General features: G+C 52.3%; 1 protein-coding gene across 4 annotated transcripts in view; it reads right to left on the bottom strand.

Annotated features, from left to right (window-relative positions):
* Positions 1-20515, bottom strand: part of KCNQ1 (potassium voltage-gated channel subfamily Q member 1) — a 361871-nt gene that overhangs the window by 178679 nt on the left and 162677 nt on the right. For all 4 annotated transcript variants that reach the window (XM_064287583.1, XM_064287584.1, XM_064287586.1 and 1 more), the window contains exon 11: positions 6074-6194. In XM_064287583.1, coding sequence (XP_064143653.1) covers positions 6074-6194 — 121 coding nt within the window. The remainder of the gene's footprint in view (positions 1-6073; positions 6195-20515) is intronic.

Genomic DNA, 20515 nt, shown 5'->3' with positions numbered 1-20515 from the left:
AGTCCAAGCTGCACTGAAGGCACTGGCAAAAAACAAAGCTCCAGGAATTGACAGAATATCGATTGAAATGTTTCAACAAATGGATGCAGCGCTGGAAGTGCTTATCACTCCTCTATGCCAAGAAATTTGGAAGACAGCTGCCTTGCCAACTGACTGGAAGAGGTCCATATTTATACCTATTCCCAAGAAAGGCGATCCAACCAAATGCAGAAATTACATGCAAGTAAAGTTTTGCTGAAGATGAGTCAAAAGTGGCTGCAGCAGTATATCGACGGGGAACTGCCAGAAATTCAAGGTGGACTCAGAAGAGCACATGGAACCAGGGATGTCATTGCTGATGTCAGATGGGTCCTGGCTGAAAGCAGAGAATCCCAGAAAGATGTTTACCTGTGTTTTATTGACTATGCAAAGGTATTTGACTGTGTGGATCATAACAAACTATGGATAACATTGTGAGGAATGGGAATTCCAAAACACTTAATTTAAGTGCTCATGAGGAACCTTTACATAGATCAAGAGGCAGTTGTTCGGACAGAACAAGGGGATACTGATTGGTTTAAAGTCAGGAAAGGTGTGTGTCAGGATTGTATCCTTTCACCATACTTATTCAATCTGTATGCTGAACAGGTAATCTGAGAAGCTGGACTATACGAAGAAGAATGTGAAATCAGGATTGGAGGAAGACTCATTAACAACCTCATATGTGCAGATGAAACAACACTGCTTTTTGAGAGTGAAGAGAATGTGAAGCACTTACTGATGAAGATCAAAGACCACAGCCTTCAGTATGGATTAGACCTCAACATTAAAGAGAACAAAAATTCTCACAGCTGGACCAATAAGTAATATCATGGTAAACGGAGAAAAGATTGAAGTTGTCAAGGATTTTATTTTACCAGGACCCACAATCAAGCAGCAGCAGTCAAGAAATCAAACAACATATTGCATTGGGTAAATCCATTGCAAAAGATCTCTTTGAAGTGTTAAAGAGCAAAGATGTCTCTTTAAGGACTAAGGTGCACCTGACCTAAGACATAGTTTTTCAATTGCCTCATGTGCAAGCGAAAGCTGGACAATGAATAAGGAAGACCAAAGAAGAATTGATGCCTTTGAATTATGGTGCTGGCGAAGAATATTGAATATACCACGGACTGCCAGAAGAATGAACAAATCTGTCTTGGAAGAAGTACAACCAGAATGCTCCTTAGAAGTGAGGATGGCAAGACTTCATGTCACATACTTTGGACATGTTATCAGGCGGGTCCAGTCCCTGGTGAAGGACGTTATGCTTGGTAAAGTAGAGGGTAATGAAAAAAGAGGAAGACCCTCAACGAGATAGATTGACACAGTGGCTGCGACAATGGGTTCAAGTGTAATGACGATTGTGAGAATCGTGCAGGACTGGGCAGTGTTTTGTTCTGTTGTACATGGGGTCTCTCTGAGTCAGAACTGACTCAAAGGCATCTAACAACAACAACATTAACAGACATCGACCAGTATGGTTGAAGAGAAATGCTAGAAAACATCAAATGTTGGTGAGGACGTGGAGCAACTGGAATGCTCGTATGCTGCTGGCAGGTGTGAACATTGGCATGACCACTGTGGAAAACTGCCTGGCAGCATTCACTAGCAGTAAACGCACGCCTACGCAGCAGCCTACAGTTACACACCTAGACATAAGCACATCAGAAGTGCAACCATGTGTTTGTCAAGAAACATTTATGGGATGTTGGTAGCCCTCAGTATAATAACTCCAAACGGTCCCCAGCAGTAGAATGGGTAAGCCACGTAAGCTGTGTTCTGGTCACACAATGGACTACCAGCCAGCAAGGAGGACGGAGGAACTGTGGCTGTATTCCACCACACGATGTGTCTTGTGGCGCCCCACTCAGGGAAGGTTTTGACATGGTCCACACTTACTGAAGCTCAAGGACAGGCAAAGCTGATCGGTGCTGCTTGAAACCAGGACAGTAGGGACTCTGGGGGGTGTGAGAGGTGGAAGGGGACTTAGGAGGTTGTGTGGCTTCACCGGGTCGGGCTCTGTGGGGCTAAGGGGCATGGACAGCCCTTAGCTGAATTCACATTTTTAACAACTTCCCAGGGGACGCTAATGCTGCTGGTTAGGGACCAATTCTGAGAACCCTAGTAGAGCCAAACCCACTGCCGTCCAGTTGATTCCTACTCAATAGCAACCCTACAGGGCAGAGTAGAACTGGCCCATAGGGTTTCTAAGACTGTAATTTTTATGGAAGGAAACTGCCACGTCTTTCTTCTGTGCAGTGGCTGGTGGGTTTGAACCACTAACCTTTTGGTTAGCAGCTGAGCGCTTAACCACTGCACCACCAGGGCTCCTTACTAGTAGAGCAGTGGTCCTCAAAATTTATTATACAGAAGAATCACCTGGGAATTTGTTAAAATGTAGATTCTGATTCAGTATATGTGGGGGTGGAAATGCAAATTCTCAGCGGGGGTTTGAACTGGAAGGAACTGGTTCGAAGCCCTGCTTACAAGTACATACACAGAACAGTTGTCCCGGTTCCCAGAGCCCCTCGGGCCTCATCCCCAAGGTCTCCTAAGCATGCCTAGAGCCCAGGAAGAGCACGTGGGGAAGCTGGTGGGACCTTCTCCCCCTAATGCAGTGTCTCTGTGACGTCACCACCCCATCCTGTGGAAGCGCCTCTGCCCTGTGCCGGGGTCCTCCAGCATGGCCCACCTGGGCCCCGCCAGCCTTGCTGAGGACCACCTAGTACTGTGGAGGCTGCTGGCCAGGAGAGCAGAGCCCGGCAGTGGGCAGTGGCCACCCCAGCGGCCTGTGCTGAGGACCATGGCTGCTGGCCTGCAGTGCGTCCACCAGGCCCTGGGAAGGAGCTGGGGCGCGCTCCTCATGTGCTGAGATGAGGAAGTGAGGGCGTGGAGGTCGGGGGCCGCGGGGGCCGGTGCAGCTGGGCCGGCGCAGGCTGGGAGCGGGATCCAGGGCATCCGATTCCCAGCCCCAGCTCTTTCCCACTGCGTCACTCCGCCTGGCTCCTAATTTGATTAGGAGAACATTTAATCCCCCCGTGCAGTTCCGAGGCAGCCTGGGCTGTGTGAGGCTGACAGGGATCTTGTGACTCACGCCTCTTGCACAGACCCCCGGGTGGGCTCCCATGGGGCCCCCCTTGGCATATCACACAGACAGAGGTGGTCTGGAGAAGGCCAGAGACCGGTCTGGAAGGACAGACCAGTCTCATCTGTTCTTGGCAAGCCCCTGCACCGTCCCGGATGCCGGCCCCCGTGGCCTCTCACTCCGTCCGTTCCCACCCAGGTTTGCAGGGCAAGAAACAGGGGTTCGGGCACATGCAGAGTCCCAGCCTGGCCCCAGGTCCATGAGGGGCTGCAGCCGGGCATAGGCCCTGATCCCATCACGGACTGAGTCTGGGCCCATCCTGGGGACACTGCCCCATCCCAGAGGCCACAGAGCTGGCCCAGCCCACTGACGAACGCAGAATTCAGGAGACTCTGGGAGCAATCTGGACAAAAGCCAGGCCCCGCAGCCTCGCAGGGACAGAGAAACTGGAGCATTTGGTGTGAGATTCTGCAGGGTCCAGGAGAAAGTTAAAGACGTGGAAACTCTAATTAACGTGCGGGGCTGGTTTTGCTCATGGATCTGCATGCTGTCATGTCGCAAGAGGCCCAGCAGCCGCGTGGCTGAGGGGCCCAGGCACCTGGGGGCCGCACAGCACTTGGCCCTCGCCCTCACCATCCTGCAGAGTGGGTCCGAGGTGGGAGGCATCCATGGTGCCGGGATAGATAAGACCCCTGTGAAAGGACCTGCAGGAAACACACCCCCAGTGGGGGGAGCCAGGGCCACTGCACTGGAGAGCCTGGGTGTCCACATGCAACAACAGAGCAGAGGCCAGTGTCAGGACTGGGGGTGTGGGGGGCTTCAGAGCACTGCCACAGGCTCCCACGGCTGCTGGGAGAGGCATGTCCAGGCCGCGTCCACACAGGGCCCCAAGCTCTGACCATCCCAGCCTGACCCAGTGCCCAGCCTGCACCCCACAGCCTTCATGCTTCATCTTCTCCGAGACTGGCCAGGCTCAGGGAAGACTTGTCTGCCTCAGGGTGGGAACAGCACTTCCAGGCCAAGGACCCAGGGAGCTGGGCATGGAGGGGTGGAGAGCTAGAGGGGACATGCCACCTGGCCCACAGGCACCTTGGGGGGCTTCCATGAGAAGTTTGACAGAAAGGAGAATTTGGTGGCTGCAGCCAAATGACAGGACACCATGTGCTAGGCACAGGGTTGCAAACAGGGTGGCTCCCCCAACTCACACCAGCGACCCTTGCTGGGCAGGGGGCAGGGTGCAGGAACCTAGGAACCCCTTGGCCCCAGATGCCCACAGAGGGCTCAGTCTCTGCGTCATGGAGCACGTGCCCCTCGGTAGCCCCCAGCAGGGCCCTGGGTGGGCAGGGACACCCGGCAGGACAGAGGAGAACATTTGGCTGGTGGTGGCCATGGTCATGGCCGTGCGCCCTGCTTGCCAGGCCTGTTGGGGGGCCACAGCATGCCCATAGGACACCCTGCTCATCAGGGGCTTCAGCCCGCCCAGTCCATACGCCTCCGTTGCACCGCTGGCCAGCAGGCCTGGAAAGGGGAGCTTCGCCCAGTCCCAGAGACCCTCGGTAATCAAGACTGCAGTGACCTCACCTCCCGGGGGCCCCCGGGCGGGGAGCGCTCGCGATGGAAACAAAATGTGTCTTTATTTATGCTTTTAATTTGGGTCTGGAGCTGGCCCAGCATGGTAATACACTGAACATCAGGGAAACGCTGGGGAAAAATGGATCTGGTTTGCGCTAACTGCCTCCCACCCCCTCTACCCCCGGGAGACCCTGCACCAGTCCTGGTTGCTCACCGGGGCATGCCCCCCTCGAGCGTGGGGTCCACAGGGCTGTGCCATGTCCCAGGCAGCGGAGCTGTAAGGACAGGCCTCTGTCATCACATGGGCTGTGGGGACTGAGGGTGGGGGTGGATAGGTGCCCCAGTGTCTGCAGCCTCCCACATGTGGTCATGGCCACCAGTGCCTCTCTGCTCCATCTGAGCGGGGGGGGCCACTCTGCCACCCTCATTTCAACAATGGCCAATGGCATGCACCACTTTGGGGTTCTCCCGAGCCCTGCATGCATGCAGACCGTGGCCAAAGTGGCAGGCCACCACCTGCCTCCAGGCTGACCTCTGCCTGGGCTCCGCCGGCTCACACCAGCCTCCGCTACCCACCCATCTTCCGCCAGCCAAGCCTGGAAGTGAGGCATCTGCTCCCAGGTGGTGGCCAGAGCTACACTTCCCAGTGGCCCTTTTGCCCTCTGAGTCTGTGAATACTCCTGTCCACGCCCTGCTGACCACAGAGCACCGCCAACCACCCCATGAGCCTAGGAGCCTAGAAGAACAGGACAGAGCTATCAAATCATAACCTTCACACAGCCCCGCCCACCCCACTGGCCTTCTGGAGGCAGGTTGTCAGTGCGGCGGGTCCTTGCTTCCGCGGCCACCATGACAGGGACACAGTCAGAACTGCCTGACTCCCAGAGAGCCCCAGGCTCAGAGACACCCTTCAGAGAGACACATGTCCAGAGGTGGCGGCGGCCGGTGAACAACTCCAGAGGGGAAGGGACAGGGTGGCTTGCAGTCCTGACAGAGACACTCTTGGGGTCCCTGGGGGCAGGTGGCCGGGTACACGGAGTCACTGTAGGGGAGAGAGCTCACTGTAGGCCGCGCCAGCTGTGCCATCATGTCCACCTGAAGGAGCCCTCGGCGCACACCCGCATCTGCCCCGCGGCCCACAGAGCCCCATGGAAACGAAAAACAGAAAGGCCACTCAATTTTGCAGGAGCAGGGAGGGGAGAGGAAAACAATCCCCGTCGCTCTGAGCAGGAAAACAAGTAGAAAAAGATCATCTGGTTCTCCAGACGTCAAAACAAGAGGATCAGGTTCCCAGATTTGGCGGGAAATGCCCCCTCCCTGCTGGGTGCCTGGCACCAAGGCTGCCCTGGCGTCCCCGAGAGCAGGGGTGCGGCGGCCCCCGTGGCATGCACTCACTGTGAGATGTGGGTGATGGGCACCAACAGCGTCTCCCCCTCCAGGTCCAGGTCCTCGGTGAAGCTGTTGGTCCGCATGAAGTGGGTTGTGCTCACATCCAGCAGTGTGGGGCTCTTCTTCACTGCGGGAGTAGGAGACAACACGTTAGGCCTCCGTGGAGGGTTTGGTGGCCAAGGGCACCCAGGACTGGGCTGGCCGGAGCTGGCTCAAATTCCTGCCTGCCAGCCTCGGACAGGCACGTGCACGCCGAGCCGGTCCACGAGTGGGTGAGGCCCCCTCCCCTGCAGGGTGAGGCGTGGACAGCATGCACAGGCCCCTCAGCTCAGAGGGTCATGCCTATGTCATACCTGGGGTCACTTAACATGGCTCCAAAGTGCCTGAGACCCCATGTTCCAGGGGTGGTGGAGGGCTGGTGACAACTCCTTAGAGCAGTGACTGGGCTGCAGACTGAGCTCAGGGCCCCAGCGCCACCCCCTCAGGCTACAGGCCTCTGCCCAGGCTCACTCCGTGATGCTCCGACAAGAGTCAAATGGATGGGATGCTGGGTACATGCAAGCACCAGGCACAACTACTGCGACCTCACTCAGTCACTCTCATGGTAACCCAGGGCCAGCTGCAGGCCAGAGGTGACAAGGTGGCAGGGCTCCTGCCCACAAGAAGCTACAAGCCTGAAGGGCAGCCATAGAGACCCTCGCCTGGCCTGCACTCAGGCCACGATACCGCCTCAACAGCCTGAACCTCCAAGGAGGCATGAGGATTCCCCCAGTGGAAGGTGTGGGCCCTGCCTCCATGGTCCTGATGCAGGAGCTCAGAGCAGACACCACGACTGCGAATCGGCCCCCGACTTCCCATCTGGACTTGTTTTTCTTCATGTACATTTTGCATTGAAAAAGAGTTAAGTCCTTGTAAGATGCGAAATAACTCCGACTCACAAAGACCCCCTTCCCCGAGGTAGTCAGGATCTGCAGCAGCCCAGAGTCCCTGTTCCAGTGCACCCTGCTTGGCATGTGGCACACACATGCATGGACCTCGTCTGAGGGGACTTGAACTGCTGACCTTCTGGTTAGTAGCTGAGCACTTAACCGTTTGCACCCACCAGCGACTCAAACAGCAGTTACTGAGTCATCTGTTTTTTGGCTCCGCACAGTGACTTCCTTCTGTGGTGGATGGCCGAATCGGGCTGTTGTTGTAAACCACTTCTTCAACAACGGTGCAGCAGCTGTCTCTATTCTTAAAACCTGACACTGGCATGGGTGGGAGGTGCTTCCACAGCCGCTCTAATCGAGGCTGCTGGGTGGCTTTGTCAAGAAACTGCAGCCGCTCAGACTTGGCCAGCAAAGTGTGGACGGACCAGTTCCTTGCACCTAGGCCCAATCTGCCTGTGGGCCTCCTTGGCCGGGCCACCATCACAGGCGAAAACGGCCTGCTGCTGTTCACCCGCACGGAAGGCTTCCTGTGGGCATGGCGCTCTTTGGATTTCCTCTGTGGAATTACCTGTTCCTCTCCTTTGCACTTTTTGCTTATCAATTTGTAGGGTTTTTTTTGTATGTGTGTTTATTAGAAATATTAACCTTCAGTCATATGAAGCGCATAATATCTTCCCTAGTCTGTCTTTGATCTTTTCACCTTAATTATGGTGAAGAATGAACAAATCAGTCTTAGAAGAAATACAACCAGAATGCTTCTTGGAATCAAGGATGGCAAGACTTCAGCTCGTTTACTTTGGACATGTCATCAGGAAAGACCAGTCAGTAGAAAAGGACACTGTATTTGGTAAAGTAGAGGGTCAGCAAAAACGAGGGAAACACTCCGTGAGACGGACTGACAGAAGAACCACAGCCACGGACTCAGACCTACCAGTGATCGTGACGATGGTGCAGGAACGGGCAGCGTTTTGTTCTGTTGCGTGTGTGGTCGCCATGCGTCAGCCTGACTCCACAGCGACTAACAACAACCGTGAAGTGATTGATAGTTTTCCTTTATGAAAAGGCCCAGCCCACTCCAAAGTAATACAATTCTCATAAATTTATTCCTAAATTTTTTTTTTTTTTATACTCATACGGATTGTGTATGTGTGCAAATTTTAATGCACTTAGCATTTATGTTTAACATTGTTTGAGGTCAACAACAGTCATAAAAATGACAGTTTAAAAGGTAACTGTAAACAAGTTCTCAAAAATCGAAAGGAAGTGCAAAGCTACCATTTTTTGAAGAAAACAGGAGAGAACCTGTAGGACCTTGGACTTGGTGACGAGTTTTTTGAAATGACACCAGTGCCTCTGCAACTACGTCGTCATTCCTTTCAGCATCTTGATTCGTAAGAGGAAAATGCTGAAGGTCTTAAGAGCAGTAACTGAGGCTTCTGAAAGGAGGATTCTACCTCAAGACTGCAACATAAAAGTCCTGCTAGAGTTTCCAGTAAGTGAAGAAAAAATAGATAAATTGGACTTTACCAAAACTGAGCTTTTGCTCTGTGAAACAACTGTTAAGAAAATGAAAAGACAAGTCCCTTGAGAAAATACTTGCAGCTCACCTATCTGCTAAAGGACTTGTATCCAGAATATATAGAAAATTCTTGTAACTTGAGAATAAGAATGCAAACCCCCCAATTGGGGGAAAACAAAGAAAAGATGGCAAACAAGCACATGCAAAGATGCTCCTCATGGGTCACTAAAAATAAAAATTGGTCACTAGGGAAGTGTAAATTAAAATCACACTGAGATATCACTTCACACTTATTAGATGGCTAAAATCAAAAGTAAAAATCAAAACCTGACAACATAAGCAACTCACGAGGCTATGGAGCAACTGGAACTCTTCTTCTCTGTTGCAAGTGGGAATACAGAATGGCACAGGCATTTTGGGAAACAGTTTGGCAATTTCTGATAGAAGTTAAATATTAAAAGCAAAAACAAAAAAAATCCTGTTGCTGTTGAGTCTATTCTGACTCATAGCAACCCTAACGGGCAGAGTAGAAATGCCCCAGGGTTTCCAAAGCTGGCATCTCTATGGAAGCAGACGGCCGCATCTTTCTCCCACAGAGCAGCTGGTGGTTCGAACTGCCGACCTTTCGGTTAGCGGCTGAACACTTTAACCACTGCACCACCAGGGCTCCTTAAGTTAAAATACACTTTTTATATGTGATGGTTAATTGTATCTGTCAACATGACTAGGCTATGGTGCCCAGCTATTTGGTCAAACACTAGTTTAAATACTGCTTTGAAGATATTTTGTTGATGTGATTAATATTTACAATCTATTGACTCTAAGTAAACAGCTCTTGGGAATGTGGCTGCACCTCACCCAATCAGATGAAGGTCTTAAGAGCCAAAACTGAGGTTTCTGAAAGGAGAAGGATTCTGCCTCAAGACTGAAACACAGATATCCTGCCAGAGTTTCTGCCTGCCTGGCCCACGGATTTTGGACTTGCCAGCCCCCACAGTTGTGTGAGCCAGTTCTTTAAAGTCAGTCAATCAATCAGTCAGCCTGTCTCTCTGGAGAACCCCGACTACTATGCCATATGACTCAGCAATCCCACTCTCAGATATTTACCCGACTGAAGTGAAAACTTATGTTCACAAAAAACCTGTATGTGAATGTTTATAGCAACTTTACTCACAATTGCCAAAAACTAGAGACAACCAAGATGTTCTTCAACAGCTGAGTGGATGAACAAATTGTGGACCATCCGTATGTACCATGGACTACCACTCAGCAACCTGAAAAAATGAACTAATGATTCGTGGGACAACGTACATGATTCTCAAGTACCTGTTGCTGAGTGAAAGAAGCCAGATGCAAAATGCTACATATCGTATGATTGCATTTGTGAGACATTCTGGAAAAGGCAAAAGGACAGGGGCAAAAAACAGATCAGTGGCTGCCAGTGGTTAGGGGAGGGGGCTGACTTCAAAGGGCCATACAAGGGAGTGTTTAGGGCTATGGAACTGCTCTCTAGGATACCACAGTGGTGGATACGTGACTCTCTGCATTTGTCAAAACCCACAGAACTGTACACTTCAAAGAGTGAACTCTACTGTGTGCAAATTTTTTAAAAATATATCACCCAGGATGTTGGAGGATCCCAGGATGGAAAGCAGACTATGACAAGTGAATCTATCCGTATTACAGATGTATGGTATAGCACCCCAAGGATGGTGGAAGAGGCCAAAAAACAATCCCATGGCCATTGAATCAATTTCAACTCATAGTGACCCTACAGAGTAGAACTGCCCCACAAGGTTTCCAAGGCTGTAATCTTTACAGAAGCAGACTGCCACATCTTTCTCCCACAGAGCAGCTAGTGGGTTCTAATGCTTGCCTTTCACTTAGCAGCCGAGTGCCCAACCACCACGCCACCAGGGCTCCTAGGGGAAGAGGAATTGACCTAAATCACTTGGGGAAGTGTTTTGACAAGACACTGTATGACTGAAGACAAAAAACACCATGATGAATATTCTAGTTGGTAAGTTTGTTTCCTACAGAGACATTGTGTGTATACTAGAGTTAAATAAACAAGTGAACAAGTTGTAGATAATAGAAGCCCCATTTCTCACTGTTAGGAAAAAAAGTTACAAATAAGCCAGGAGGGAGGCTAGAATGAACCCGGTGGTGCTAGATTAGAGTGGGAAACAGCAGTATGAATGCAAATATAGCTTACTAGAGATGTGGACAGACACCGAAATAAAGGCCTGTGTGTATACACACATTGTTCTGCTCTGCCAGCTGAGAGGGCCGAGACACAGTGGCACTCCAGTAGCAACGAGGACACCCAGGGCCCAAACCTTGGTTTCTAAGTACCATTGTTCAATACGTTCTCTGGTTGAGTGCTGATTTTAGAGCTTGGGCAGGAAATGCACCAGATGAGCCCGAAGTATCATCTAGTGCCAGAAAGTAAGAAATGCTCGAAAATAACTAAGTGAAAAGAACAGGGGCATGTCAAAAGGACACAGAAAACAATTCAAAAGGGCTCCCAATTCAATGGCCAAAGCTAGAACAATCTAAGCAACAAAATTAATGATAGGACTGGATTATAACTTAAAAAATAAATATTCCTGAGCCCATACTGATGTGAACTTAAGTGACTGAATAAACAAATCACTGGAGAAGGGACATATCTTCCTTACAGAATGCTATGAAATACACGTAGAAGAAACAACAAAAATAGAAAATCACCATTAGAACACCACAGTAATAACTGCTGCAGGCAAGACCCACCAGTAGTTGCTAAAATTAGTGGGAGAAATGTTTAGGAAAAACTTCAAAGAAGCTCTTTCAGAATATTTATTAATTGCTGTGGTGGTTTTAACATATATTTCCAATTCTTTGATGTGCCCCACCTCCAGGAGGTGTTGTTTAACTCCTCACCCCGTGAGTGTGGGCTGGACTTGGTGTCTTGCTTCGAATGACTGTAGACAGGGAAAGATACTAACTTTGCAGCAGAGGAACCTGGCAGACCTCACCTTAACCAAGTGATCAAGATCAACATGACCAGCGATGAGTTGTGTCGGTGTCACCCCCAGTATGGTACAATCAAAAAAGCACCTCACCTCTGGGGTCTTCTTCCCCAAAATCCATGGTCTCGGTCTAATCGTGAGAAAACATCAGACAAACCCAAACTGAGGGACATTCCACAAGGTTCCTGGACAATATTCTTCAAAAGTACCAAGGCCACAAAAAAACAAGAAAAGACTGAGGAGCTGTCACAGATGGGAGGAAACTCAGGAGATTTGTTGGGTTAACGTAGTGTGGGATCCTGGATCAGAAACAGGACATTAATGGGAGAACTGGGAAATCCAAATAAATTAACTAAACTGTAGTTTAGTTAAGAGTGTTATACCACAATTAATCTCTTAGCTTTGATAAATGCGCCGTGGTTAGGTTAGGTGGTAACATTAGGGGAAGCTGGGTGAAAGGTGTATGGGGACTCTACTGTCTTTGCCTCTCCTATAACATCAAAATTATTTCACAATAGAAACCTAAAGAAAAGTATATACGATAGTACAAAAAATCTTAAGTATCTAAGAATATACAAGATCTCTATGGAAAAAAATTATAGTACCTTAATGAAAGACATTAAAGAAGACAGAAGTAAATGGAGAAATAGGCCTTTGTTCCATTAACTAGAAGACTCAATGCTGAAAAGACTGTCCCCAAATCTTAATAGAAATCCCAGGGGTTGTGTGTGGGAACCTTGAGAAGCTGATTCTAAAACATTTTGAATATGCAAAGAGCCAAGAATGGACCATAATCTTGAAGAAGAACAAGTTGGGAGGACTTGCTCTACCAAATATTAGTACTTGTTACACGGTGGTGGGAATTAAGCCTGTGTGGTGGTGTTGACATGAGGAGAGACAAGCAGGCCAATGGGACAGGACTGGGCATCGAGAAATGTCCTCCCCCCACATATGGATGCTAGCTGTGTATCAGAGGTGGCCTTCTTGGCCTTCTCTTTGTGAGAAGAGGATGGACTTCTCAATAAAATGTTCAGGGACAAGTGGATATCCATCCACATGAGAAAAGCATTAAATTGGACCCCTACCTCACACCGTATACCAAAAAGTTCATTCTCGGCACCGTGGGGCAGAGATTTAATGGTGAAAATCAAAACTGTAAGAACTTTATGGCCAAAGGCCATCTTTGTAGAAGATACATCTTCACAACTTCAGGAATTTTTAAGGGAAGGATTTTTAAAACCTAAGAAGCCACAACTATAAAGAAGATGACTGATAAGTTTGACTGCGTTAGAATTCAGACGTTCTGATCCTTGGATGCCATCTTAGGGTGAGTGAAAAGGCAGCCACAGAAGAGCAGAACCCACAGAACATAAAGAACTACAAGTCAATCAGAAAAATATAAACAACTGAATGAAAAATGGGTAGCAGACAAACAAGCACATCACACAAGAGGAATCCAACATGTGCTAAGGCGTCACTCCCAACTCGCAACTGGAGAAATGTAAATAAAACTCGGGAGCTCGCAGCCCCTGGGGGCAGGGGGCAGGCGTCCAGCAGGAAACGGCTCAGACAGGACTTAGCTGCACCTGGGAACTGGGTTCCGCGTGAGGAGTTCTGGGCCCGGGACGTGCGCGGAGAGGCTGGGAAGGGGCCGTGAGCTGCAGCCTGTGCGTGGGAGCCAGCACAGGCCCAGGCCCAGGCTCCCAGGTCCGGGGCTCAGCAGGAAGCGTGGTGCTGCCCCATTTCAGGGGTTCAAGACTGAGCTCCCGTCCCCCTATGCATCCAACAGCTGCCAAGTAAGAGCTGAAACTTCCGTCCAGGACTTAGGCCTAGGGTCAAATATTATTCCAAGAAAAAAGGGAAAGGAGAAGTGCCTGTATGAACATCACTTCTCAGGCAGAAAGAGGGCTGGCAGGACGGTGGCAGGGATGCAGCCTCCTCCCAGGACCACCCCCGCCCACGGGCCAAGGGTGAGCCGCCTGACCCTGGGAAAGGCCCAGCCTGGCGTTTTAGGAAATTAAAACGCACACCTCAGCGGGCTGCCCAGGCGGGCGGGGCTGCACCTGCCAACGAGGAATGTGGCTGGTTTAATCCGGGGAACGACACACAGGCCCCACCGTGAGGGGCAGAGAGGGTCCCAACAGGCTTGTCTTTCCAAATCAAAAGGAAAGCCCTGGCTTCCTGGACCTGCTGTTTGAAGTGTCTGGCAGAGGCTCTCGGGTTCCCCTCCTTGTCCCCCCTTTAGCCTTGGCCAAGTCAGAGCACCTGGAAGGATGGAAGGGCGTGCAAGTGACTCACGCTGGCAAGGGCCTTGGGGCGATTCCTGTGTCCGCCCAGCCTTCTACACCCCACTTCTGCCCAAGGCCGGAGACTGTTCTATCATGAAGGGATGGAAAGACAACCAAGAGCCCCGCCGGCTGCTTGATGGACCACAGCGGGGAGAGGACCAAGGCCAGAGGCCCCCACGTATCTGCTCGGGGTACAGTCCGGAGCAGAATGCACAGGCCCCTTGCCGGCCATGAAGTCGAACTTTCACACGAGAGCCCAGCCCCTGCCGTGTTCATTCCGCGGCTGCCTGTGGATTATCAGGGCCAGAATCTGGGCCTCACTTTTCAGGGCAGAACAAAACAATTCTGTTTTCTAGGAAAATGGGAGGCCTGGGAGGGCCAGTGTTGCCTCTGGCGTGGCCACCACCCCAGCTGGGGCTGCTAGCTGCCAAGTCTCCCCCTCTCTCAGGACAGAACCCAGCTCGGCACTGTCTCCCTTCCAACCCTCGGCCTGCTCCACGGGGCGACCCCAACTTTACTAAAAAACACGGGCACCGAAAGAAGACTGGAAGGAAAGATGGGCACACGAGCACATTTTCTGGGGTGAAGGGACTTTATCTGCTCCCTTGTGCCCACGCGCCCTGATGGGAACTGCACTTTTCAGGAATGTCCCCTGCGCCTGTGCCCTGCTGGTCCCTCTCTGAGTCCCCAGGGCTGCCTTCCTCCCCTGTACCTGCCACGCAGCCCGTGAGAGCCGTCTCCAAGGCCTTCTGCATCCAAGGGCGTCCAGCCCTTGCCCCTCCCTGCTTGCATGGGGACACTCCGGCCCTGGGGGTGCAGGAGGGGTCCCCCATTTCCCCAGCGTCTATGTCTTGCGTCCCCTCATGCCAGACTCACAACAGCCAAGGGGCCAGGCTGCTCCAATCCTGATTTCCAGATGGGCAAGCTGAGGTTCAGAAAGACTCGGAATCCGGCCCAAGCCCAAGATTCCAGCATGAGCCTGTCTTGCCATACGCCTCCGACCCCTGCTGCCCCTGTGCCCTGGGCCCTTGGAGAGTGGAGCGTCCCATGCTGGGGCTGGGCCCTCGGGTAACCTCACCCTGGCCCGCCTCCTCTCATCTAGCTGAAATCCCACTGATCTCCAGGTGTAACCAAGTCTCCCTCCACAATGACCCCACGGCCTCAGGAGACACCTCCTGGACAGCACAGGCCTGTTTGTTTCTTGGTGTGGGGTTCGCTTCTCCCAGGTCACCAGGGCGTGCCAGGCACCGCCTGAGCCAGCACTCCCCCCTACCCCCAATGCAGGGCTAAACAACAATCGCCATCCTTCCCAGGGTAGAAGTCCCTTCTCTGGCCCCTTCCAGAAACCCCTCCTCTTGGCGATCCCCCAAAGCCCTGTGGATTCTCGCCTGGAATGGGAACCCCCCCAGGGGATCGGACAGCTGCGGCCAGGCTGTGTGACATCGCCGAGCCGTGGCCCGCGCCCGCGCCAGCTGCCGTGCCCGGCTCCCAGCCCCCGAGCCCAAGGCCCCGCTGCCACCTGTGTCTCCACTCAGAGGCGAGAAGTCGGGGACACAGACAGAAAGTGCAAGAGCGTTCCCACAACAGCTGCCAGGCCGGGCAAGGAGGGGACGTGTCTTCACAGCTGGCACCCGGTTCCGCCGAGGAAAATACCTTGCTGAGTGGACACCTGTTGTTTTCGCCAGCTCAGCAGCCAGCCCCCCACTTCTGGGAACAGTTTCTTAACACGCCAAGAGGAGCTGCTTCCCTCCCCTATCTGCGGGGTCCACTGCCTGGGCCCCAGAGGGGACTGAGGCCCTGGCCATAGCCGTTAGAGGCCCCATGGCATGTCCAAGGCGGGGCTCCCGCCCCGGTTGGGGCCCATGTTAGCCTGAGTCCTGGCCTCTTTCCACTGGGTGTGCTGAGCCGGGGGTACAGGCTGATGGCATCTGTCCTCCTGGGAAATGGCTGCCCAAGGATACCTCCATCCTGGGGGCCAGTGGGTGGGGGAGAGTGGCGGGAGGAGAGCAGGGTGGGGCGGCATCGGGGGAGAGCTCAGGAGGGGGAGTGAGAGCAAGAGCCTTGGAGCCCCCGGGTCCAGCTGTGTCTGAAACAGCTGGGTCCACATGTGTGAGCCAGAAAATGTCCCCTTTGTGCTTAAGCTGGTTTCGGTTGGGGTTCTACCGTTTGTAACCCCCGAGTCCTAGGAATGTACTTGACACAGTTGGGAGCTGGGCTGGAGCCGGCCGCAGCTGACGGCTCCACGGCGCCACACTGCCCTCCTTGGGCTGGGGGGCGAAGGGCAGGCAGAAAGAGGCTGGTGGGGCCCCTCAGAAAGAGCCTGGTGGAGGCAAGCTCTACAGTGCTGTGATGAGAACCCCATCTCCCCAAACCTTCAGTGAAGCTAGCCCCACCCGACTGCCTGGTGTAAAGGGACATTTGGGGCAACATTCCAGAACATTTAGATCCCACGTCTGGCCCAGGGCGTGCACAGCAGATCTGACACGAGTATGACGGTGACAGGCAGAGTCAGAGGTGACCTTGGGGGTCCTGAGAATGTTGGCAGGACGTGGGGCTTCTCTCTCACAGGACCCCATACTGACCCTCACAGCGGGGCCAGCGGCTCCACCACATGCAAACCCACCAGCGAGGACAACGGTCCTGTGGGCCCCAGGGTGGGTCTGGGCTGCGTGGGCGCCGAGAAGGACAGCACAAGAGAGCCAGGCGGGGGTCAGTGTGAGCACGTGCAGGAAGCAGGAGAGGGCAGCTCGGTCGCCCACTCAGCTGACCCACGGCCTCCTGCCCAGGAAGTCCTCTCCCAGGTCTCCCAGGACACATGTCCAGGGCAGGTTCCAGCCAGCAAGTGGGGCTGGGGAAACTCTGGCACAGGATGGAATCTGGGCTAAGCACTGTCTTCTCCAGGAGCTGAGCTCACCGGACACGCCCCAGAAACCTCTAGAGAGGTGGGGAGGAAGTTTCTGGAGGTCTTTGGATGAAGAGATCAAGAAAACGGCCTTGATTCTCAAGGCGAAATTACAGAGGGAGAAAAAAATGTTTTTAATCTAAGGGTGATCTTTTCACCTTCATCACAGCACCGCGCTGTGCCAGGTCCTAACTTCACACACTAATCAGAGCAATTAGCGCGGGAGAAGCCTTGGAAGAGCTGCAGATGTTCTCAGAATGTTTAATGGGGAAATGAATTGCAGGCCTGGCTCTCCGCATCCGGCTCCAGGCCCTGGCTACCAAATCCAGACATCTGCTCAGCCCCACCCCCAGGCCCCGAGGGTGCAAGCTTGAGAACACAGGTCCCTTCCCAGGCCACCTTCCAGCCCGGCCAGATCCGGGGCCGAGAGGGCCCCGATGGCTCCACCAGCAGGGGCCTGGACACACTCAGAGCCACCCCAGAGCCGGGGGAGGCTTAACGTCAAAATTATTTTAACAGTTGCTGTCAAAAGCCATTAACCGAGCCCGGCGCCCCCCACCCTGTGCCTGTGGCTGTGGACGGCCGTGAGGCAGGCAGAAGCCAGCCTGGGGCCAGCCCCGCACAGCAGGACTCTCGGCTACGGCCCCCCAGTTGGCACGTGTGCCAAAGATCCAGGGAGCGCCCCTCGCCCGTGAAGAGCCGTGGTGGCAACACTCCGCTGTGGCCACGTGAGCGCTGTTCCTGCCCTGCTGGGCTCTTAGACAGTCCAGGAGCGAAGCTGATTGACACAGGAATTTCCAATTATCAGCAAAAACATGCAGGAACCAGGGCGATGCTTACTTAGGAAATGGCCTTGTTCCAGGGAGCAGAGAGGCACGTGGCTAATGTGCGCTGGCTGTGGGGGGACGAGACCCCGCAGAGGGCCAGGCAGCTTGCAAACCCCCACCAAGGCCCTGCTGCATGGCAAGCTCCAGGGACTCTAGGAGACACAGGCAATGGGGCCCCCGCCTGTGTGCCCTCGGCCCCCTTGTTCCACACACACCCAGGGGTCCCTAAAGCAATCCGGTCTCACGCTCTGGGAGCATGCTCTGGCCGCACACAGGGTGGAACCCCTGTCCAGCAGCCCTCAGTTCCCCAGGGAGAAGCTCTGAGGGGGGCCCTGTGTAGTTCCCGGTGGCCCACACTGGGGCCTAGCCTCAAGAGGTGACCAGCACAAGGACACTGGCCCAGGACAGTAGACAGGAAGCCACGGAGGCACTCCAGTAGGGAGCACAGATGTGCTTTATGTCTGAGGAGCTCCTTGGGGCTGCTATGTGAGAACAGCGTGTCACAGGCAGGCGTGGAAACTGAGGGGCCAGGAAGGAGGCCAGCACAGCAGCCCAGGCAGAGGGACAAAGCTGCCCTCGCCCACCGGGGGGGACAGCTGGAGGGACGGACCAGTGGGCAAAGTCCAGGGGGCTGAGGAGCCCCTGCTGCGGATGCCAGGGTGCTCGGAGAAAGGCCTGAGTAGAAAATGACTCCCAGCCAGGCTTAGAGAACAATAGTGTGCTCCTCCTCCCCTGATTTCAAGTCTCCCCACTTAGCCTCCCAAAAAGGCGTAACATCAACAAGAAGTGCCAGCAAAACTGCACATCCCTCATGCTTTCTGCAGTGCTGAGAGAGAGGACCAAGGCCCTGGATTACCTGGGAGTGGAGAATAAGCCAAAGCCCAACAGTGCTAGTCATCGGCCCAGCCCTGCAAGTCTCCAGTGGGGGCGCAAAGAGTGGGGGACAGGAGGCTGAGACGCACGACCAGAAAAGCAGGGGGCATGAGAACCATCAAGAAGCACAGACAGAATTAGGCCAGATAAAGAAACCCAGGGTGAAGCGTCAGGTGGAGACCACAGGTCACAACGAGGCAACAAACAGCGCTGGTTACGACGGCAAAGGGGTGAGGAAATGAGGAGGCTGGGGGTGGCCACCTCAGAAAGCCCCAGTTTCTGGCAGAGAAGGGGATGGACCCTTAGAGATAAGTGTGAAGCCAAAAAAGGAAATAAGATGGGAGAACAGGATCCTGGGAGAATTTTTTAGCTGCCACCGAGTCAATTCCAACTCATGGAGTCCCCAAGTGTGCAGAGTAAAACTGCTCCATAGTGTTTTCAGGGCTGTGACCTTTTGGAAGCCAATTGCCAGGCCTGTCTTCTGAGGCGCCTCAGGGTGGGTTCAAACCTGCAATCTTTCAGCCAGAAGTTGAGCCCTTAACTGCTCACGCCCCCCAGGGCCTCCTAAAGGACAGTAAGACTTCGCAGTGCCACCCCCTCCCCAGCATACACACAACAGCAACACTCTAGAAAAGCTGTCTACAAAGGGGAACGGCTGACAGAAGGCAGCATTCTGGAACTAGGGATGCCGCCCACTCCATGAGCAGGAACAGAAGCAAGCAGACCACAGCCATACAAAACAACTTAAGGGGGAAAAAAATCAGAAAATGAGAATAAAGTAGCCCTGCTAAGGACATGTTCTTAAAACCAACCACAAAGTTGAAGAAAGTGTAAACAAGATTCCAAACTGCATAAAATAACCTCCGCATCTGGGGATATGAGAACACCTTGAATTGGTAATAAAGCTACTAAAAACAACACAAAAAAGCGGACCCCCCCCCCAAAAAAAAGGAGACCTGGACACCCTTTTAACTCAGTCCTGAAGTCACTCCTGAGGTTCACCCTTCAGCCAAAGATTAGACAGGCCCATAAAACATAACAAGACTAAACGGGCACGCCAGCCCAGGGGCAAGGACAAGAAGGCAGGAGGGGACAGGAAAGCTGGTAATGGGGAACCCAAGGTTGAGAAGGGGAGAGTGCTCACAAGTGGTGAGGTTGGCAACCATTGTCACAAAACAATATGTGTATTAATTGTTTAATGAGAAACTAGTTTGCTATGTAAACCTTCATCTAAAGTACAGTAAAAAAAAAAAAAAAAAAGATCTTGGTAGAAGAAAAAAAGAAGACAAGAGATGACTGAACTCAGGAAAGAAAGAAGAAAATGGCATTAAAGAAAAGCAGGAAAACAAAATAATTAAAATGAGATGAAGAAATAGAATCCGAGCAGCAGTGGCTGAAATGGAAGTCAGGTGGCAGCTCAGCATTCATATAAATTCCCTGAAGAAGACAAGGATGACATAATAGAAATAATATTTAAAACTATAATCCAAGAAAATCGTCCAGAAATAAAAAACTAATTCTTACATAGGAAAGGCCCCCTCAGTACCAGGGAAATTGATGTGGAACCATCAAATCTGGTTTTATATCCTAATAAAACTATTAGCCTTTAATGCTTAGGGCCTCCAAGCAAAAATGAAGTGACTTATGAAGCGTAAGAATCTGAGCGGCAACAGACTTCTCAAAAATGTATAAATTAAAATAACCGTGAGCAGTCATTTTCCAGAAACTTAAGGAAAGAAAGTACAAACCAAGGGTTTTACGTCCAGCTAAGCTGTCCTTCGAGAATCAAGGCTATAGAAAAACCGTTTTGCATATGTAAGAAATACACTAAACGCATGACCTTGCTGAGGAATTCGCTCAAGGATGACCTTCACCCAACGCCGAGATGGTTGAGCAAGCTCTGGCAGAAGGGCTGACGGTAACGGTTCATATACTGAATTATAGAACTGACGTAAGACGGGGATAGGGTCATGGCTGAAAGATAATATAGGAACTTCCTACGTTCTGACAAAATGGAATACATAACTGAGAAAAGAAGGAAGAGAGAAAGGAGAAAGGATACAATAAAAAAAAGCTCCATACACCGGGAAACTGAA

The sequence above is a fragment of the Loxodonta africana genome, chromosome 7, assembly GCF_030014295.1.
Source record: "Loxodonta africana isolate mLoxAfr1 chromosome 7, mLoxAfr1.hap2, whole genome shotgun sequence".
Lineage (NCBI taxonomy): Eukaryota > Metazoa > Chordata > Mammalia > Proboscidea > Elephantidae > Loxodonta > Loxodonta africana.
This window is presented reverse-complemented; position numbering and strand designations above follow the sequence as displayed.